General features: G+C 34.9%; 1 protein-coding gene across 4 annotated transcripts; it reads right to left on the reverse strand.

The window, feature by feature from the left end:
- Positions 1-7544: 7544 nt before the first annotated feature.
- On the reverse strand, positions 7545-13754 carry LOC111998425 (phosphatidylinositol/phosphatidylcholine transfer protein SFH13-like). Of its 4 annotated transcripts, none has more exons than XM_065763364.1 (15): positions 13415-13754; positions 12300-12391; positions 11818-12121; positions 11608-11707; positions 11035-11301; positions 10611-10688; positions 10432-10536; positions 10294-10343; positions 10108-10207; positions 9848-9946; positions 9642-9755; positions 9380-9542; positions 8704-8915; positions 8541-8615; positions 7545-7844 (listed from the first exon to the last, which is right to left on the reverse strand). In XM_065763364.1, the coding sequence occupies exons 2-15, from the start codon at positions 12304-12306 to the stop codon at positions 7824-7826; spliced, it is 1695 nt and encodes a 564-aa protein (XP_065619436.1). In that variant the 5' UTR covers positions 12307-12391; positions 13415-13754; the 3' UTR covers positions 7545-7823. The 4 variants fall into 4 exon arrangements, with proteins under 4 accessions (XP_065619436.1, XP_065619435.1, XP_023886287.2 ...); XM_065763363.1 differs by having other exon boundaries at positions 8704-9080; XM_024030519.2 differs by having other exon boundaries at positions 8704-9089.
- Between the last annotated feature and the right edge of the window lie 9679 nt (positions 13755-23433).

The raw sequence follows: 23433 nt of genomic DNA on the forward strand, positions 1-23433 counted from the left end.
CTAAAGTCTAAGTTTCTACTGGGGCTTGGTCTTTGGGTTCCGAGGAAGTTTCCTTTTCACCCAAGCCCTTGCCTTTCTCCTTAGGTGGCTCAGTAGGAAGGCTTTGATCACCTGGCTGGCTGGAATCCTTGGTAGGCTCAAGGATGACTGGAGGAGCTTGGTCAGCCAAAGGGAGCTCCGAGGCCTCTGAGAGTTATGTTGGAGGAGGGGCGTCAGCCTCTGGAAGCTCTCGGATGTTTAGGTCATAAAAAAAATTCTTGGGCAGCCTCAGCTCCGAGTCAATAGGCACTCTAGCAGCATCTAGCGCCTTGTCCCAGGTCATGTCGCAGTAGTCTCAGGCGACTGAAGCAAATTGCTCAGTAAGGCCCTTTTCAGTCGTCTCCACTCCCAATTGGTAGGACGCTTTCTTTTCGGCCTCGGTCGCCTCCTTGGCCAGCTGAGCGTCCCTCCAAGCCTTCTTGGTAGCCTCCTTGGCCTTCTGGAGTTCGGCGCGAAGTTCCTTCACAAGCGCCTTCTCAGATGCCAATTTGTTCTGAGTGTCGTTCAGCAGCTTGCGTTGGGTCTCGGCCTGGGTCTCAGCATTTCTCAGACCGGAATTGAGGCTATCCCTTTCCTGGGTCACCCCTTTTAGCTAGTCCGAGATCTGAGAGACCTCCTCCTTTAGGCTGCCCAGTGCCTTTTCAGCCTAGGACCTAGGGCGGGCCTCCGCCTAGGCTTCAATGTAGGCTTTCCGATTCCACTCTTCGGCCACGAAGACTTGCTGGGTAATCTGAACAAGTAAAGTAACAAAGTTAGCATAAAATATATAAAATTAGTAGTCCAACCGAAGAGTCAAGTGAGTATGCTTACCATGGCCAAGTCCCTCTTCAGGGACATGAAGAGATCATACTAGTTGAAATGCCTGTATGATTCCATGTCGCGGGGGAGGAGCAACGGTTTCTCCAAAACTTTGGCTATCAGCCCCGCTCTGCCCCCATCATAGTTCCTGACCGAGGTCTCCCAGGAAAGTGGAACCCCATCTAGTTCCAGCCGGGGAAACCAAGTGCGCTGCCCTCGGCGCACGTCGGCCATAGGAGGCTCTTCCCTGCTCTCAACAGAAGAGGCCCTTTTGTTGCGGTGATCCTTTATCACCTTCTGCTGCTTAGTGGTTTTTGGTGGCACCACCACCTCCAGGTCCTCAGGCTCGAGAGGCCTCTTCTTTTTTAGATCCAAAATCGGTTTCAAGGCCGAATCAAAGACCTGAGGTGGGGGTGGGGGTGGAGGTAAGTTCACTGCTGGCCGAGAGGTCCTCGTCGCCTTGGACTCAGCTTTGTTACCCCTTTTCTTCAGAAGAAGCTTCAAGTCAGACATTTCTTCTTCTTCAAAAAAGTCCTCAGGGACTGTAGTCAGCAGAAATGGTTGGCGGATGCAGGATTGCCTGTCGGCTTCCTCCTCGAAATCTGAAGAGGGTATTACCTGAACCCCCCCTGAAGTGTCCCCTTCAAATTTGAATCTGTCAATCTGTTCCTCTAACGAAGCGGATGAAGAGCCTACTCTCTCTCTTACTGCCGCCGGTTCGAGAAGAACTTGTTGAACTGGTCGGATTAGCAGGGGAATGCCCTGTGGATTGGGGTGTGGAACAGGTGGGAGGTCGTATGACGCCAAAAAGTGTCGCCGAGCGACGTCTATTCACTGTAATCGGTGATCACCCTGTGTGATGGCATTGCCAGCTAGCTGGATGTCTGCTTTCTTAGGCGTGTAGCCGAGTATGAGTAGGATGGACTGGAGCTGTTTGTCTTCGCTTACGAATATCTCCTAGCGTAGTAGGTAATTGAGGGCGGGGGCATTGATAAGGCTGAGTCGAGGAGCAGTGTGTGCCTTATCTGTAAAACAAACAAGCAGACGGATCGGGTCAGAAAATTGAAATAGGATGACATAAAAAAAAAAACAGGCTATGGAGAATGGAAATCCTAAGAATATTGTTAGAGATCCTAAGTCTAAGAAGTCACACCTGGCTCTCCTGGCTCTATCAGACAGTGTAGACCGTCGTGCCATGCGCCCGAGACGATTAAATAGTCGTCTTTCATCCCTTTATTCGATTTGGGAAGACAGGAGAACAATCTAACGACGTCGGATCGGGATTTAAGGTAATATCCCGCCCCTTTTTGGCTATAACATTCATACATGTATGCTAAGTCATGCTAGGTCAGCCCTAGTTTAACTGTTCGTTCAAGGCATCGATGGCCCCTAATATCCTAAAGGTGTTGGGCGCGCACTGCTCAGGTGAGAGCCTGTGGTTACGAAGGTAATTTAGAGTAATGGAGCCCATTGGGAGGGTCATTCCCCCTTCAATGAAGGCTATCATTGGGATTATGACCTCTCCCTCTCTTCGGGCTGTTAGTATCTGCTCTGGAGGGCAATATCTCAGATTTATCCCCCGCGGGATACCGTAATTTCGCTTAAATTCCTCTATCAATGCCGGACTATCGACGAGATGTTGGAATTTGCCCATTTTTAGAGAATGACTGAAGCAGTAGACAGAAAAAAGGTTTTGAGGGAAGTAAACGATAGCCAAGAAGTAAGTAAAGAATCAGGAGGTGCCGAAACTTACACAAACAAGATTGAAGTAAAATCCCTGGACTCGAGATGGATTCTTTGTACATCCTAGAAGCAAAGAACACAGAAATCTGAAGAGGCTTGAAAGGTTTTAAAGGAAAGAACTCTCTGGGTACTCTGAGAATGCGTAAAGTGAAGAAAAGTAACCTCCTCCAGGGGATTATATACGGAGACAGATGAAGCGATGTCATTCATTTCGTCCAAATCCCGAAGAAGAACCCTGTCCGTTGGATCAACAACTCATCATTGGATGCAAAGGACAAAACGCCGCCTGGAGTAATTAATACAGCACTTTGGGAATACGAAACTGACAGCGGCAATAATGAAGCGCTTGTCTCTATGCGCGCGTGTAAACGGGAGTATTTTTGACTTCCCCCTTTTAAAATTTCTTTATTTTTATCTCTTTTTCTTTGTGTGGCAGATCAAAATCTTACTTTTTCTCCTCGAATGCGACGTAAAAATTAAAATTTTGAGGGGCTATTGTGGGGGGAAAAGGGCCCAGTCCAACATAATGGGCCGAAAGCCCATATGAGAGCTATTTTGCGACCGAGAAAACAAAGATGGAAAGGGCAGGGCCCATCTGAATGTGAGACCCTCAGAAGAAAGAATTATTACAATCCGAAGAGGATATCTCCTGTCCGAAGAGGTTGTAATCCTCTGACGCAAATATTATAAATCAATTGAGTGTGTAAAAGGCCAAAATGACCTTCTGAGGACTCCCCCTAATCAAGATAAGCTCTGAGTATGCTGGAAAACGATAAGGATGGAGAAATATCTAAAGGGAAAGCTGCTACCACCGTATTTAATACTCTGCAGCAACTTTTTTGGCCGCATTTATGTGGAGAAGACCCCTGAACAGTGCATCCTAACCTATCGCCACTCACACAAAGCTAAAAGAAGATGCTTGACGTGACACGTACTTAAGCAAACTCATGAATGAGGAACAAGTAGACGATGGAGATGAAGAGAAGGGGGGTTATATAAAGGAAAGAGGCTCCTAACGAAAGGGGAGAGAAAAAAAGAAAAGAAAATAGAAGAGGAAGGAACTGGACTGTAACCCTAAGATCTTTGTTCATCAGATAATCAATAATATAGCTCTTCAGATATTCACTCTTTACGTGTAGTTCCATGTTATCTTGTACTTGAAAGTTGTGATTCGTTGTTGTTAATCCCATATCTAACCTAGCTCTTTCACCCATACTCTACAAGTTTACTGTTTTGGGCTTGGGCCACAAATCCTAACCTTACATATATATATATATATATATATATCAAATAATTCACAATGAATATCTATCATATGGTTCTTTTTTTTCCTACTCTTCTCTTCTTCTACGTATAACCTTATGTATTTATTTACTCTAATTTTTTTTTTCCATTAAATTGAATAGGTATTGTGTATTTTTTGTTTTTTGTTTAACCTAATTTGCTTAAGTTTTATCCAATTTATATGATTATGGTTTGAGAATCAATCATTAAATATGCATAGACATGATTTTTTAAATTATTTTATGTTTTATAACATGGGTTCCAATGGTAATATGTTGCTTTCATCCTCTCAATTTTGATTTAAGAGAACAATATTCTTTTTAGCTTATTATTAAGCATTTCTTGATATAAATTTGATGATAAATTATTCATAAAAATTTGATTTTTTTTTTTTATTGAAATAGTTTTGGCTAACTATTAGAGTTGTACACTTTGACCTATAAAAGAAGGTCGTCTGTCCATTTAGTTTTTATTTTTATTTTTTATCAATTCTTAAATATAGTTTGACATGACTTTTATCGATTATTAAATTTTCTAATAAAGAACAATGACAAACAAAAACAAGGATACACTAAAAATATAGTGTACAAAGAGGTATTCAACAATCTCCGAAAAGATACAAAATTCTCATTAGAGCACAATTAGTATGTTACAAAATAATAATATTTTATTTAGGTGTTATCATTTTTTATTTGATAGTTATTATACTAATTCAGTTTATTCCTTTTGTTATTATTATAATAATTTATTTCGTTATTGTTTATCAAATAAAATACATCTTCTAAAAGTTTATTATAAAACCGTGCAACACATAACCCTTTAACTAGTATATATATAAAAGCTAAAGTATAATATTTAATGTTATTAAACTCTTGTTATGTCACCTCATCTGTCACGTCATTCACTACATAATTATTATTTTTTTCTTATTTATTTATTATCCTTCAATTGTTTTTTACAATATTAAATATATAAATAAATAGATTGATGACTTTACTCATTCATCTTGGAAAGCTTTAGCTTTACATATAATTTTGCCTTTACATATTCATCTACTTTAGTTTAGATATTTTTAACTAAACAATTAAATCAATGAAGAATTAAAAACCAAAAACAATGTTTATACATACCTAATTATACTAAATATAATAATGGAAGCTTTGCAATAAATTTTATAAACCACTTTTTGCGCCACATAATTAAAATCCTTTCTTATTATTATTATTATTTTTATTATTTTTTGCAATTTTTACTTTGTCCAGCCTTTCATCATCTTCAACAATAATTGTCTTCTTAATTCGTCTCCTCCAATCATTGTCCTCTTAAATTTTTAATTTGATTCCCTTTATAGGTTTTTAAATTTTATCTTTTTTATCTTCTTAAATTCTACCGTTTCACTTTGTACAACCTTTCATCGACTTCCATTCTTCATTTTTCATCTTAATTTTCATATTAAACTAGTTAAAGGCCTATGCGTTGCCAAAAGCTAATTGTGCTCACTTTAAACTTGAGGGACTAATTACGCATATAAAGTAAACTTGAGGGACCAACATTGTAATTTTGCCTAAAAACTATATAGCTAGGCAAACAAAAGGGAGATCACTGGATGGACCCTGATCCATCTCTGTAAAGAACATATGCGTGTTAAGTGATCAAGTATGTGTTTGCTAAGCAAACAAAAGAAAGCACTGGATGGGCCCTATTATTATTAAGCGATTTGATTTGAATGAACTGCTAAATTATGGAGGAGGACGAAGCCAGCGTTTGATTTTGGTCTTGTCTAAGTCTAGCTGTACAGGGTAAAGTCTAGTTTTTAGTTAAATTCAAGTCTTCTTCGTTAGCAATTGATTACTATGAAAGACGTGAATCAAACTTTCGTCTTCATTGTCCTACATGGTTGGTTAATTCAATCAATTCAAACCGAATTGCTGCATAACAGGTACCTCCTTCAGATTGAATTCAGTAGTAGCGGGGGTATTGGAAAGCATAGACTCGTGCAAAGGATGATTACTGCTTCCACCTTAACTTGGTCGTATGAGTATTAGGACTGTCCACAGGTCAGGTCGAGACAGGTTTGGGCCTGACCTGGACTCGACCCGACTAGGTCGAGTTAACCAAAAATGTGAACCGCAACTGACCGAATATATGGGTCGGACCTGACAGATTGGGTCATTGGTTGAACAGGTCGGATTTGTCGATTAGGCAAGTTTGGGCTTCAAATTGGGCCAATTTTGTGAATTTGCATGAAATTTGGCAAATACAAATAGGACCACCACACGGTCCAGCCTATATAGGATAAAAAAGAAGAAAAAGAACACAAATAAGCACACTCAAATTAGGGGTTCATCTTTGAATCAACAAATCAAATCAAGACAATTAGGGCTTCATGTTTGAATCCAATCACTTAGTCTGTTTTGGTCACCTAATCTTTGAATCAAACAGAAAAGTATAGAGACTAGAGAGAGTGACTACATTGGATACTATGTTTCGAAGTGGAATCAAGCACATGCAACTCATGGCAGTACAACTAAGCAATTTCTCACAATTATGATCTTTAAGTTTTTAACAAATTGAACAAGATGAAAAACCCATATCTCAAAATAGAGAAAAGGATAGATGAAAAAGGAAGAAAATATACCTAAGAGTCTTGAGACTAAGAAGCTGATCCGTGAGCATGAGAAGGCTTAACCCATGGTGGAAAGTGAGGCGAAGCTGTGAGTGTGGTAACGAGGGGGCAGCGGCAATAGCTAGGGTTTGGAAAGGAGTGTGGATTGTGAAGGGTATGCAGTGAAGGGTTGGGACTTGAGACTAGAGAGACTTGAGATTAAGAGCAGAAAGAACAAAGACAGAGATTGAGTGAGATTTTGATTTATGAGAGAATGAGATACTAAGAACAGGGAGAAGTCTAAGATGGGATAGAAGACTGAGGCTTGCGTGTGAAACTGTGGAAGACTAATTTCCATTTCAATTTTAGCCGTTCTGAACTTCTGCTGATTTTATTTTTGCTTTTGCATGTAAGATTAGATGCTTGTAGTTCTCAATTTGACAGTGCTTTAGTTTTATCATCCTCAGTCTCACGTGCTCACCTCAAAAGAACCAAGATATATATATATATATATTTTTTTACACTTTTACTCTAAAACTTTCGGTCCGAGCAAGTTATTCGGGTTTTTAAACCCTTAACCTGCAACCCAAACCGAATATCCAGGTTTTCTTAGAGAAGGACTTGAACCTAACCGATCATGGGTTTCAGGTCGACCCGCTGGGCTTCAGGACTGTCGGTTTGGTCAGGTTCTGGACTTGTTGGATAGCCCTAATGGGTATATATGTGAGTGCGTGCATCATCAATGTGGTGGATAGTTCATAGTATCTAAAAGATGGTGTCATAGTAGTTCAATGAATGTGATGTTAGACCAATCACAACTTACAACATCAAGAAGTTGTGAAAAAGTTTATGTTTGTAGTATCTAACTAATGCAGCAAACAGAGAAATGAAATATTGAATAAGCCCATGTAGCTCATCCTATCTCAGGGCAAATAAGGAACTGTATCTATTTACCAATGGAAGACTGAAGAATATAACCTTGTTATTTTTAAGAAGCTCCTTTTGGATGGCTTTAAAGGAGGATCATATGAATTTCAGTTGAGCATTTCGTATATTCAGTGGAGTGGAAAGAATGGAAACAAAAAATATGCCGTATGGTAAACCATTTCATTAACCTTTTTTTCTTTTTTTTCCTCTACAATGTTGCAAAAGCTGAGAAGGGGGGCAAACCCATGCAGCTCAACCGTAAATTTTTGTCTACAGTACTCAATATAGGAAAGAAAAGGGGAGAAAAACAAGAATTGCCTTCCCAGTATGTCCCACAACCAAGAAATGCCCCTGGAATGGCAAGCTCGTCTGCATCATCCTCTCTCTTCCCAGTAGCTCCCATTCTACCCCTCCTATCGTCAAGTATTCAACAGAAGAATCTTCTTTGCTGCATTAAGGATCACCAGTTTCAACAAAGGAACTTTAAATATGATTATTAATTTTGAAACACAATGATAGCAAAAACAAATTTCCTCCTAACAAGAGGACAACTAGTTGAATGTATACAACAATATAAATTAATCACTATTTGAGAAACTAACTAATCAAATATATGCATTTAACATTTTAATTTCAAGAACAAAAATGCTTTATACTCAGGTGCACCATGGCAGTTACACGTAATTTAAGAAAAGGACATGATATATTCCATATTAGCAGAATTCTGTCATAGAAGATAATGGGAAGTGGAGAAAAATGAATGAGTTTTTGCTAGCAGTCCACCCTTTTTGTTATATCAAATGAAATATCTGGTAAATATTTCCAAGTCACCACCAGAAATTAATCCAAGAACATTAATCCAAAATCCAGCCTTTTGAGAATCTAGAAGTTTGATAAAGTGTGTTAAAAAAATGTATTTCTTATCTAAAGGAAAAGTTAACAGAAAGAAGGCCTCTCTTAGTATTTATCCTCTCTCTGTGATTGGTAGTTAACTATGATAATCACTAGGGCTCCCAGTGGATTCAAGCCTCGCAATTCCTGTAGGACAGGTTAATGATGTTGCAAGAAGGGAATAGAATTTGTTTTTTGATTGTGGGAATATGAATTTAATATAGGGAAAAAAAAATGCAGCTCTGATACTTACATGACGGTCGGACTCTTTTAATTTCTCTAGCAAATCAGCAATCTCTAGTTGCTTCACCACTGTAGAATGTAGTACCTGTAGCCACATGATAGCAAAATATATCACCATCAATACAATCAAAATTTCATTTTCACATGAATAAATCACATAGAACAAATCATACTCGTTTTGTTTGTTCAAGGTCGGCCTCAACAGACTTGATCCTGTCCAAAGATTCTACAAGAATTTGCTCCTTTTCCAAAGGAATTCCAGCAGGTTTGCAACTAAGTTCCTCAAATGCTTTTTCTAGTCTCTGAAGACGTTCTAGGCATGGAAGGACACGGTCTTCTTCATTTGCAGCTTCAACAGCTGGTGGATGACTATTCATGCTGTGTTCTGTCAAATTAGATGGGTGAACATTATTCTGCCTTCTCCAAAATTCAAATCGTAGAATACGTAAAAATGCAACTATTCTGAAGAAGAAAGATATCAGTGCTCTTGCAACACATTGAAAATCACTATTCTCAACTTTTTCCTTAACAGTGTTGAACCAACCACCAACTGGAGTACCTGACACAAGATGTCAATTAAGAGATAAATTCCAATAATAGCGTAATAATGAAACACAACTATATAACAATAATAACGTATACTAGAAAATGCCATGCCTCATAATCAATTTTTTTACAATGTTCATGCAATACCCTATGAGCCAAAAAAAAAAAAAAAAAATTCTTTCTATTTTGATGAAAAAAAGGCACAAACAATTGATCTAATAAATGCTAGAAAAATTGAGAAATAAATGATTGTCATCATATATTATATGAACAGGTACCATTATGAATTACATTAACAAGTACCTTCCAAATTTGATGTTCCCACAGAAGAAGAATTATCCATTTCATCAATGTTATGTGATTGATCACCAGAATGTCCCTCTTCTTGATCACTTCTCACGACTTGCTCAACCAAAGAAAACTTGTCATCACAACTGTAGTAGGCATTTGTATCCAATGCCTTTACCTGCATACCAATTGTAGATTACACACAAACGCACATAAATTACATGCATACAAATAATAATTGTTGCAATCAATGTGAGTCACAGGTATTAGAACTTACTTCCTCATGAACTGGGGCCAAACGAGGAAATGCAGAGCTCTTTCGTCCAGCTGGGGAACAAGGATCGTCAATATCAGACCCTGATTCTGCTGTTGATGTGTTGCTACATCTTCCCTGAATTTAGAAGAAAAAAGGAATGTGGTACTTAGGAACAAGATATACAAATAATGCATCAACATAGTTCTGCCCATCAAATTAGGACTTGCCTTCATGGGCCGTAATTTATCGCAAGTATCAGATTTCTGCTGGTCAATAGAAACTCTGGTAATTTGCCGCACAAATGTTGCGTCCACGCTATGTACAAGCTAAACATGTGGAGACCAATGTTAATCTTCAGATACTCAGTTCAATAGAAAGTTCAATCCTCAAAAAGATTTCATGCTTAAGGTACTATGGATTCACATGCATCTGGCCAAAAAAGATAAATCAGCAACATAAAGGAAAATCACCCTTACAAGAAGCTTACCTTCATTATGTCAGGATTATTCCACGGACCTTTATTAGATCTGAGGCACCCTCCTTCAATGGAACATGTACATACACCACCCAAGAAATCTGGCAACTGACTGAAAGGAAACGTGTCTAAGCAATTAATTAACAGGTGTTACAGATGGACATTCAAACAAGACAGAACAAACAGATGACAGATTACCTCGAATCTATGACTTCCAGTAGTTTAGACAATGATTTGGGATCCAAAACCTGCAATTTTTTAAAATAAATACAGTCAAGAGGAGGCTGCAGGAATATTACTCTGAGATATTATAGGCCACCTAACCATATCCTTTACCTGTATCTTTCCAATAGTCTTAGCATCAAGAAACTTCTGTGCAGCAGGCCAAAGCATCTTTTTGAAGCCAGGACCAGCATTGACAATGTACATTCGATGTAATGTCTGTGATTTGTGAGAACAATTATTTACCAACACAATATAGGAAAATAAAAATATCATTTGGAAAACATCAGTACCTCAGGGTAATAACTGTTGTCTATTTTTGACATCGCAGCCAAGAGACTTGCAGCAGTCCTGGTGAAATTCTTAATGCCCTGTTTTCAACATATTATCAATTGACAGTTAAAATCCAGCAGATAAGCACTTGCAGGTTACACAAACAACCAGCAGTTAGCAGAAAAAGTTATCACTAAACATAACGAGTCTTTTGTTCTTGTCCCAGTCTATTAACAGTGAGATCCAGCGCACCTTGATCATTATACTGATATAAAGCATAAAAACTGAAAGCCTGATCTGATTGAACTCTTAAAGGTACATGCAAAACAAGAAGCAAATCTAAACTTTCATTCCTAAAAACTTAGCAAGATTGTACTGAATTTTTTTCCTGTGACAGACCAATTTCAATTTGCCAAAGGCTTTCCAAAGTAGAAGTCTACATACCAAGCCTTGCACATCCAATATCGTTGTTGTAGTACAGATACGTCTCTTTGCTGCAATGGAACAAGCAGGAAATTTCTCCTGTAGCGCTCTTTCAAACTCTTGGACATGGTACTTCAAGTATCGATCAATTGTAGTGATACGCATAAGCCTACTCGGATGAGCTTTCCCAAGCCTCTCAATGTAAACTGGCCTGCCTTCTCTATCAACTCCATGGTAGCCTTGGGGATAATACTGCAAGACTTCTTCCAGCTCCTCAAATTCAAAATCCTTCACATTGATTAGGTCCAAAAAGGATCAGAATCACAGAAAATGTAGATAGAATAAGTTCTGACATAGAATGCATTCTGATTATTAGAGGACTAGTAGAACCCAGATGCCACTGTATTATTCTCCCAAGTTATGATTTTCCTTTTTCTTTTGCCACCAATTTTTTTTTATCAATGACAGATATAGTTAGAAGTTTGCAATATCCTTATATAATGCTTATATTGAGAAAATGAAAAAGAAGCTTCCTTTTTTTTTTTCAACTGCACTAAAGAATTCTGTAAACTAACTATAAGTTAATATGATTACCTCCAAAATGGTGTCCGTTCCATACTCCTTTCTCCAAATAAGCATTTCTTCCCACATCAGGATTGTTTTTTCAATGTTAAAGTCTCTAGCTTTCAAAAATCTGCACACACAAAAAATAAATAAGGAGGAGGAGGATTACAATTCAGAGTGAACGTATTGCTTGGCCCTATAAAAGGTGAGACAAACTATATATTGAAAGATACAACTTACCTCAACAAAGTATGATAATCATCATGCCTAGGTGGCAAAAGATCCCTGTCAAGTAGTTTTTGACGCAATTCACATACAGCACTCTCCTCCTTTGCATCCCGTACGTCTTCTATTGAAACTGGTGGAACCCGATGATCAATTTTCTTTTTCCCTCTTTTTTTAAGAGAATGAGTGAACTTATTTGAAGCACTAATTGCCTTCTTCTTGAGGTTTCCAATTTTTGATCTTCGTCTCTCATCCTCAGAATTCTCAAAATCCGATTTTCTTTCTCGAATTTCATCATGAGCCCCCGAACCTTCTAGGCCTTCAACAGGACAAATACAGATTAGTAGTGAAAACATCACAGTGCATAACTACTGATCCCACCACTATTGTAAAGATTCAATCATCTTTAGTTATTTACTTTGTATTAACATTCCCAATTAATCAAACATCAAATTTAGAAAGTGAAAAACTGAAAATCACAGGGCTTATAAGCATACCTGACATTTCAGACCACTAGAGTCTCAACCCTAATCTTCAGAGGATTAAGACAAATCCACAGCAAGCTCACGGACATAAAGCCAGCTCCACACTGTCGAGAACACAGAAAAGAAAAAGCAGCAACTATAAGTATCCAAATTCCAAACGTAAGACACCATAATATATTGTATGTCACAACTCACAAGCACAACATATATATGACTTCTTTTTTCTTTTTCTTTTTCTTTTTTTATTTAAAGAAGACCAACATGGCAACAAACTTCCTACTTAAATAGAAGAAATAATAATCGTTGACAAGCTTTCTTCTTTTTTATTGGTGGTAAGCTAAAAATTCACTAGGTTGTTTTTGTATCCACAAACTCAACCTCCATCCAAACTTGTGGGAGGAGAAAGTGCCATTTGTGCTAGAAGAGCTCGTTGGCAGTAATACAAACCTAAACAACAAAAATCAAACATATGGGTTTTGCTTGTGGACGAGAATGAACCAACTTTCTTGTGATGTGCCACTTTTCCTGTCTCGTAACACATCAAAATTTCCCCCTTTCACGTGAAACTCCAATTATTTTCCGGGAAACTCAAACATTTCACAAGAAAGTCAGAATTTTTCCTCTAACTTTCTCGCTAACCAAACAAATCCTATAAAATTTTCACCAAAACATCCTGTAAATCCAATAGATCCATAGAAACGAAATTCCCCCCTTCACCCCTCTCACCCCCCACCCAAAAAAAAAAAGATATTAAATTCACCACCTTTGATAGATTATTACTTCCTGATTCAACAATTTCCGGAAGATTGAGAACCAAACCGTTAAATTTTATCTTAAGAATCTTCTAAGAAATTATAAATAAAAAATAAAAAATAAAAATAAAAAGGAAAAGTCAATAAATTTAGCATACGAAAACTCGGCCACACTTACTAATATTATTTCTATTTAGAATAAAAATAAAAATAATAATAGCACTTGAAACAAATGCAACAGAGTGATAGCGTTGAAACAAAATTAACATTAATAATGTTAATGTTAATGTTAATGAAAGTAACGCAAGCAAAAAAATGAAGAACAATGCCGACAATAGCAATTAGATCTCTCTCACATTAAATTACAAAACGCACCGTCTACCAAGAATTGGAGAGCTGGATGGACAGAGAGAGAGAGAGTCTTTATCTCTCTCGGAAACGGAGCGAAAACTGAAGCTTTTCAACTCCGTTCCCGGAGAGTCGAGAACTTTTTTTTTTCCCCAAGAAACAAACAGAATTTTAGGGTGAATTCCCAAAGAAAAAGAGAAAAATTGTGTTGTGTGTGAGCTCAGCCCTGAAAGAGCGAGCCAAAAAGAAAAAAAGATCTGATATTTTCTCCCTCTCTCTCTCTCTCTTCGATTTGAGAAATAAAGGGAATTCTCAATTCTCACAATTTCACGCTCTCTCTCTCTCTCTCCAAAAGAAGTGAATGTTCCAGCAACGCCTCTTTCCTTCCTTCTTTTACTTTACTTCAGGACTTTGCTTATTTGTCACCCTCCCTTTGCACACCTGTCTTTTTTTCTTTTTTTCTTTTTTCTTCTTACGAGTAATAACATTTTTATCCACACTTTAATTAGTATAATTCTTACTCATTCTTATATTATCATTTTACTATCTATTATTAACAACTTATCATCTCAAACTAGAAGGTTATAAAAAAATTAAAAATTAAAAACTTATTGTCTAGAAGTTTTAGCTTTAGATATAACTAAGTCTAACAATTTTTTTTTTAGTATTGCATTGTAATTGGTGTATAAAAATAGTGTCAATAATAGTTTAAAGTAAAATTAAATAGAGGTTACTCCAATCATAATAATTTTTTTTTTAAATACTGTTTTAGCATTACTATCTTTCATTGTTGCTATAATCTATGCTGTCTATAAGAAGATTTTCCTCTTTGAACTGAACTTTTATGTAGTTTTAAAATACCCATAAATCATAGGTTTCATTAGGAAAAAACTTAAGGACAATACCGTAAAGATATATTTCAAATTCCATTTAAAATGCCTAAAAAATAGAACACTCTTCTATTAATCCATGTTTTCAAAACAAACTTATTCAACAAAAAAAAAATTAAAAAGGAAAATTATGACACTAGATGAAAAGAAAAAAAAAAAAAAACTCATTGCACATGCAAAACATATGTAATAAGACTAGTATATTATAATAATTTAATAACAAGGCGAATAAATAGTTAATCAGTAGGTTAGGATTTCAAAAAAAAAAAACTTATATGATTGCATTGATGAATATAACACAAAACGTGTTATTCTCTCTAATGACAATCAATTTAACTCTGTAATGGTCAATGCAATTTAATTCAATACATAATATTTGTCTACAAGTTATTATAGAGGTAAATTTTTTTGGTGGAATTCATCTAATCAATTTAGATTATTATTCTACAAACTTCTTTACATAAGTCAAGTCCACTGGTTTTAAAATCTAAACCATACATACATGATTAACTCAAAATCTTAGTTCACGCAGGGTTATCATTTATCAAACATTACTAGATTCTTCCTCTCTCTCTCTCTTTGGGTTAGAGAATCAATGCTAGATCATCTCAATCGGTCAATCCTATCAAATTTGTTTGTTTAATAAAGATTCTGGATTAGAGAGGGTGGGTGAGGGCGAGTGATAAAAAGAGGGGAAAATTAAGGAATAATTTGAATAGATAACAAATTACTAAAATATTACTCTATCAATTGGATTTATGTTGGAGAATCAATGCTAGATAATCTCAATCGGTCAATCCTATCAAATCTGTTTGTTTAATAAAGATTCTAGATTAGAGAGGGTGGGTGAGGGTGAGTGATAAAAAGATGGGAAAATTAAAGAATAATTTGAACAGACAGCAAATTACTAAAATATTACTCTATCAATTGGGTTTATTTTACAGTGAAAAAAAAAATGAACAGACGTCGGTGAGTTTAGGAAGGTCGATGGGACAGGATGGGCGTCGGCGAGTTGTTTGATAAAGTAATGGCGTGCTGGCTAGCTTCCTCTTTTGAACTTTTATTATTTTAGCTGTTCAGTTCAGAATCCATGAACTTGTTTATTTTTTATTTTTTTTTGAGAAACTGTTTATTTATTACTTAATTTATTAAAGTACGAAATTCTCATCATCAATACTACTACTCCCTATTCTACTAGTTGCTGATCTTATGGCCAAAGCTATCAGGCTATGGCAGAAACAAAGGAGCACTTTTTACTTTACTTTAAGCATATAGTAATATCAATATGATAATGAGTATCCATGTATTTTGTGCCAGTTTCACAGCAAACCTGTACTTTGCAACACTTGTCTAATCTTGGTTCCGATAAACTGTACCTTCTATCTTCTTATTATTATAATATTATATATTCCCAATTCACATGGGTTGCAACGAATGTACTGTATTTTTTTTCTTTTATTTTTTTTAGAGCAATATCAACAAATTACTTTAAAATATTGTTAATCATTTATTTAAAAAAAGTTTTATAAAAAAAGAAACAATTAGTGTTTGACAATTTTTTTCATTTTTCATAAAAAATATATAAAATTTTTCTAAATAATTGTTAACAATTCTCTAAGGTACCTTAGATAACCCAATAATAACAAGATAAATAAGTTTGACAATTTTTTATAAAAATTTCTTAAAATATTTATTAAGATATACTCTAAGAGCATACATTAATAAAATCTTAATGTATAAACACCTTGTTACAAAATTATCTTACCTTAATCATTACAGCAACACAGATATCTAATGTTTCACAGATAAAATTAAGACTCATATTGTATGCTTGCATTACACATCAACATTTATATTAAGTGCACAAAAGGATCTAATCGTAGTATTTATGAAGGTTTGAGAAATTATCTTTAAAATTTTATTCATATTTAGAACTTACTGTATAAGGATTAGACTTTTATTTTCTAAATTGATTTACTCCATATATACATATTCAATGCAAAGATATGCGCCTTTTTTTAATGTTGATGGTAGAGATTTTTATTTTTGTCATGTCAAAACTTTAAAATAAGTTGTGTTGAAAGAATCTGAATATTTACTCTTATCCAAGGACTAAAGATTTAATCAATTAAATTAACTCGAATGCACCTAATTGTAGAGATTTGAGCAATATTACTTTAAGGAGAATGTTAAAAATATTACAAATTTTACTATAAAATGTTTACAAACTGATGTAATAATAAATGCAATTGGTAGGTTTCAACTACCTTATAACTCAATATTTGAATTGTCTCTTTATGATTAGTGCACATCAGTTTGTACATCAATGTAATGAAACTTGTATTATTTGTAACATACTCTTGCTATAATAATGTGTCGATTACGTTATATTATTTTATATATAGTAAATTATTGGAGGAGATCCACTAAATAGTGTGAAGGGGGATAAGATCATAAGAATGTAGACAAAGCAAACCCCATGACTCTTGGCTTAAGCAAAGGAAGGGAGGAGAAGGAAAGGATTTAAAGAGAAAAAGTAGCCCCATTACTCTTGGATTTGAATCATAAAATCATTACTAAAAATCAGAAAAGAGAGTCTTAATGTCCAACCAAATATTGTAATCTATGCCAGTTTAGTTTCCATTTATTTTAAGGATTCTATTAACGAATGTCTTTGGGAGCAATTGTTAATAAATTATTTTAGAAAAATCTTACATAATTTTTATTGAAAATATAAAAAGTGATCAAAACAATTAATTGCTTTTACTCTTTTTCTACAATTTTTTTTTTTTTTTTTTACAAAAATACTTCTTAGAGTAATGTTTTAGAATATTTGATAATATTTCTCATATTTTAATTACAAACCATTTTTGGCAGAAGACCTTACTTAAAACATGTAGTACTTTACAAGTTGATTTCATTGTCAAGAATTAATTAGGATCCATTTTTGGTTGCGCAGCTTAGCTCATAGATCTCCTTAAATGCGTGGAGGTATCGTGCAAGTCCATGATCAAATATTTATTATGTGGCTACAAAATTCAGAACCGCAATAAATAATTGTGTCATATTTTGCCATTATTATGTATTTAATGAGACAGTAATTAATAACCCGAGGATATGGAAACGTTGAGTGTTACTTCCAGAGAGTTAGTTAGTTAGTAGTTGAGTTGGTAGTTTTGTTAAAGTAGGCATATAGGCCAACTACCTGGTCCCGTTACATCACTCTACCGCAATGCATTGAAAAAACCAAAATCTGCACCCAAATTACTTTACCCAACGTACCATTTTCTTCTTTAAATTGCATAAAAGGCAAGAACTTGTTTTACAAATGAGATTTAGGCTGGGTTTGATTTATGTAAAATATTTTTTGAAAAATAAATATTTTTTAGAAATGTTATTTTTGAAAATGGAAATATATTTATGTTGTTTGGCTGCCTCGAAATTCGTTTTACGAAAAATCAATTTTGGTGTTTGGTTCGTTCAAACATTTTACGGAAATCACATTGCATTACACAATCAATATTTACACCAACAAATCACATTGCATTTCTGTATAATTGTAACACCAGTAGAAATTAAATTCTTAAATCAATAATTAAATAAAAATGGATAATTAAAAAAAGTAAATAAATAAATAGATAATTATTTGATCTCAATAATTATATAAATAAATAAACAAACAAATAAATATATATATATATATAGATCAGATTCGAGAGGGTGAGTCGGAGGATGGGTTGTTTATGGGTTTGAGGGGGTGTGGATCGGCTTTTGTAGAGGGTGGGTCAGAGCTCGGATCAAAGATAAAGGGTGGATCGGACTGAAGGGTGGATCAGACTGATATGGAGGGTGGATCGGAGTGTAGGGTGAATCAGAGTGTAGATTACTCACCGTGGGTGGATCGGAGCTCGAGCTGTGGTGGTCGGACTGTGGAGGCTCGGTCTGTGGTGGTCGGATTGGAGCTCGATCTGTGGTGGTGGATCGGAGCTCGATTTGTTTCTCTCTCTCTCTCTCTCTCTGCGCGCATGAGGCTCGATCCGGAAATGATTTAAAGTGAAAATAGAAATATAAAATCATTTCTGGGTCAAAACCATCTTTTAATGGTCAAAGGAAATGGTTTTTTGGAAAATGCAATTTTCCATGCACAACTAAACACACAACTCAGGTGTAAAATCATTTCTTGAAATAGTTTGAAGCCAAAACAAATGGAGCCTTAATTAAAAACTTAATTTCAAGTCATGTTTTCAAGTTATAAAAATAGTGTGTATAAAATATATTGTGTAAAACAAATACCGCTTTATATAAGAAGGCCTCAAGCATAATTTAGATTTGAGCATTCACATCCTATTATGTATAAAAAATGCATTTTATCACATTATAAAAAAAACTACTTTATTTATTTTACATCACCATTTCAACAATACATCGTATATCTCATTATTTAGTCTCTTATCACTCTATTTAACTACTTTTTCTTTATTATTTATTCTTAACAATAATTTTTTTTCTTTCTTTTGTACCCTGTTGGATACAATATGCCTTTTTAATTTATAAATGTTGCTATAGTGATCATGATCTGTATTTAGATGATACAATATATAGCAATGTGTAAAAAATTGAATAGAAATGTAACAGGAAGTCAGTGTGTTTTTAGCTAGTGATTTTTTTGCTATTGTATCATCCATATTCATTTTGCATATCTGGATAAGAATGCTCCTAGTTATCAAATTTAAATTTATGAGATTAGTTTAATTTGAAAATTTTCCCCATTTTTTGTTATTTTAAGTAGTAATGGGATAGAAAAACATGATAAATGTTAGATAAAATTTTACGTTTCACATAAAACTTATTCATAAATCAATTTGACAACCATTAAATAAATAGGATAAAGAGAGAAAACACGTTTTAGAGAAAGAAAGTTCCACTTAAAATGAGAAAGTGAAAAACGGCCTTCTATGCGAGAAAATAGAAACTGTTTACATAGGTTAAACCGAAAGTTTTATCAACAATTTCATCTCTTTCCATTTTTTCTTGGTATATTACTGTTCAGAATAACGAAATTAAAATAAAAATAGTTGCATAAATTTAGAACTTTTATTGGCAAATATGGGACGTAATTTAAAATAAGATATAATTCCTAACCCTTTTATGTATGTATATTTTTGGTTTTTGGGGTCGGGGCAAAGGAAAGTCTGAGCCTAATCAGTAATCACAACAACTAGCATGGATTAATTAAGGTAAAGTGTCGTGAAATACTTGTACATGCTTTATAGTATTTTTTGTGTTAAGTGTTATTTTCAAGTTTTCAACAACCAAACAACTTTATTTATTCTATTATTATTGGTTGTGAGGGAAAACTTAATTATAAATAGGAGTAAAGAAGAAAATATATGAAATGAACCCATCATCACTGTACGCAAGAAAACCTAACGAAGGAGACGTTTTAATTAATGAGAAATTTCCATTTGTGTAATCATAATTCCAAGCTACGAGGTTGACACGGCAAAGCAATTACAGTTTAATTGCCTCGTTTCATACTCTTTCTAGCATAGATAGAAACGTTGCTAAAGTTAAGCATTGACGAATCGATGATGCTTTAAATTTAATTTACTTTTTTTCTTTTCAATGCTTCTTCTAGAGACTAATCTATGTACGTTACATCAATATTGATCATAGTACTGATCAGGTAAATTATAATATGAAGTCAAAACCTAATGCCTTGTTGGCATCAAAGGCAGAAAAGGTCAAAAACCATATATTCTTTTTCAGAAGGAAAAATAAAAGTTGGGTTCTTATATATTTGATCATTGTACTTGGTTGAGAAATTTAATACCTGGTTGAGAAATTTAATACCTAATAAGTCGTCTAGACAAACTATAGTACCACTTTAGATTTATTCTCAATCAAGTGGTTTCTCAAAGTCTTCTTAAAAGAAAATTAAAAAATTAAAAAAATTAAAAAAGTGGTTTCTTAAAGCAATAAGACAATAATATTAAGAAAAATTAGGGTTTGTTTGGATACCGTTTATTTCTGAAAACTGAAAACTTATTACTGAAAACATTGTAACAAAAGAATTTTTAAACTATAAATATAATAGTGTTCGTGGGACCCAGTTTTAAAGTTTTTTTTGTTTTTTTTTTTTCCTGAATTTAATACTTGCGGATTCTGTGAACAGTGCATGGAAGTCAGAAAAAAATGCAAACGCCAACCGCGTTTCCTATCCAAACTTACACTTAGTGTCAAACTATTTTCTTCTAACTTACCCATGTAGTTATAACTTCTTCTTCTTCTCCTTTTTTTTTTTTAATTTTTTTTTAATTTTTTAATTTTTTTATAAATATGATAAAATTTTAATTAAACTATTTTCTTCGAACTTACCCATGTAGTTATAACTTCTTCATCTTCTCCTTTTTTTTTTAATTTTTTTATAATTTTTTTTTATAAATATGATAAAATTTTAATTGATAATGTATGCTTCATAATTATAATTATTTATCATTAGACCAATGTAGGGACCCAATTTGAATTGAGTGTTGGGTTTCAGCCCAATAAGCCCAAACAATAAATTTATAGAGAGTGGGTTGACAGGCTTAGGTGCTGGCCGTCGATCACCACGCTCAAACTTTTTCTTAAAAAAGGCTAAGTGTTTCCTTACAAATAGGGGAATGCTCCTCGGCCACAGGCCGAGGAGGCCTCAAGGTTCTCCCCCCCCTTCTTGGCTTTACTAGCTCTTCTTTTATAGTTTTCATCTTCCTATCTCCTGCTTCCATCTGTTGATCGTCTATTCGCTTTTCTTCTGGTTGTCCGTCCCATCAGAGGCCTTATCGGCACTCAAGTGGCTCACTCTAACCAACGTTATCCTGCCAAGGGGTTACCTCCCCATTAATGCGGCCAGGGGGGTTGGTTGAGTGCATTCAATGCGATAGTGACAGCTTACTTTGGGGTTAACCTCTCCCCAAAATCACCCTTGTCAGGCCGAGGACAAGGTATCCTCGGCGTGGATTCAGGAGAATAGGCTTCCCCCCCTTTTCCTCAGGAATAGCTTGCGATCCTCGGCATGGGCCTTGGGCCTGCTATATGATGGGCCGAGGCTATCAGGCCCACGGTCCCCACAACCAAAATATCAATTCATTTTCAAAGTAGACAAATGGATCTCACATAATACTAATTTTGAAGTCATCAAAGTCTCATCACATCACCAATGAAAAGTCAATTTGGAGTTCAAAGATGTTGAAAAGAAAGAAATCACAAACAAAAACAAAATTGTCCTTTTGATAGATAATTATATAATATTTCGATAGTACAAAATAACATATTTCTTCCTTTCAAATAATAATGAATTCAATTATAAATATACTTAGTAAGACTCACTTTTACATGAGAGGGGAAATTTACCGTTATTTCTGCTAAATAAAAAAGGAGGTCTTCAGTACCATATGTACCACTCAACTCCTATAAAATATTATGTAAAGTGATTTGAGAACTCTTATCACCTAATTAGTTATGATGAGAACTCTTATCACCTAATTAGTTATGATATACTGCTTCGAGCTTTTTTTATTATTATTAATTACTTGCCTTTGATGGTGCATACCCATCACGTGAATTCATCAACAGCAAATGAAAATTTGATGTTGACCTTTTGTAATTGTGATTCGTGGACATTTACATCATTGTTATTTCTAGATATGCTGTACATTTTTCTTCTGAGTGCCCTGGCTGCTAAGCACTAGTCCATGAATGTCAAATTGTCAAATTTTCTTCGTGTGGTTAACTATCCATCAGATCAAAGTATATGAATCCAAACCACAACCTCAACTTAGCGTAAACACGAAGTTTTGTTCCACGTTTTAATCAATGACTTGTTTAATTTGGACCCCCAACCATATAATAGAGTGTGCAACCATGATAGGTCAACTTTAAGCTAAGTTGCATTTAAGTGGTCAAAAGATGCCTAATTCCATTAAGAAACAAGCAAAAAAGTAAAAATTCTTTGTGCTTAACAAATACAAAACAAGTCGCCATCTTTTTTATTTGAGGGTAGGGAATGGAGGATATATGCATAATTTGCCTAAGTCTTTAAAAAATTACACAAATTTTATATATGTATATACATGATAGTGATCATGCACCAGTCTCTAGCATAGGATAAGGGAAGACACCACATTGGTCACACCTAGAAGAGAATTTGGCTTAAAAGGTACTGATTCTGCAACAAGTAGAAACAACTTCTATTAAAGTTTATATGACATTCTAATTTCTATGGAAATAGAATTGGGGGAAAAGAAATTACACAGAGTGATGAGTGATAACAGTGGTGACCACTGAGCGACACCTCCAGGTGCTAAAGCAAAGGCCAAAGAACAAAAGCAACAACACAGCACACGTATAAGATGGAGACATAGAGAAAGGAGAAGAAGGGCGCGTCAGAATATAGAGAGGTCACTCTCGAAAAGACAAAGACTAGAGAGAGGGGGAGACGATATTGCATGCAGATGGAGTTAATTAATGGTCACTTTCACCATCTAATTCCTAGCTAGAGCTAGCTACCCAATACTCTTTTTTATTAATCAATCTAGCTACTTCATCTCTGCTCTGCGTCGCCCTCTCCCAATGGTCCCAATATTATAGTATAGTGTATGGTCACATTGTGCGTGAGTCTAGCTCAGAGATTTTGCGAGGCTCAGAACTAGCTTTTAGCTAGGGAGAGGAAGTAGTAATTAATATATATTTGGGTGTTTCTGTTTGTAACTTTTATACTACTGTGCATGGCATTACCAATCTTTTATGTAGTGTTGTCTTAAGGTGTGTCGGCATTAGCCTCAGACATTCCCACGTAGTCCAAGAAAGTGACATCGTATATATAGATACTACCTATTCATACAAAGATACTACTGATTTTTTTTTTTTTTCGTTTCAGAATTCACAGACATCTCTCTCTGTTATATCACAATTACAGATACAATTTACTTATACTTTTATATGACTTTTCAAAAACCCTAAACCCTAAAATTATTATGATGGATGTATTCATAATAATTGCTCTCTTATTCGGTAATAAAAAATTTTTACAAATTGAACTAGAATATAAAGCCTAAAAGTGATTCTCTGCCTATGACCCGTTGTTTCGGGTTTTGAGTAAGTTAAGTACCATAA

Source organism: Quercus suber, unplaced genomic scaffold (genome assembly GCF_002906115.3).
Source record: "Quercus suber isolate HL8 unplaced genomic scaffold, Cork oak 2.0 scaffold_504, whole genome shotgun sequence".
NCBI classification, from domain to species: Eukaryota; Viridiplantae; Streptophyta; class Magnoliopsida; order Fagales; family Fagaceae; genus Quercus; species Quercus suber.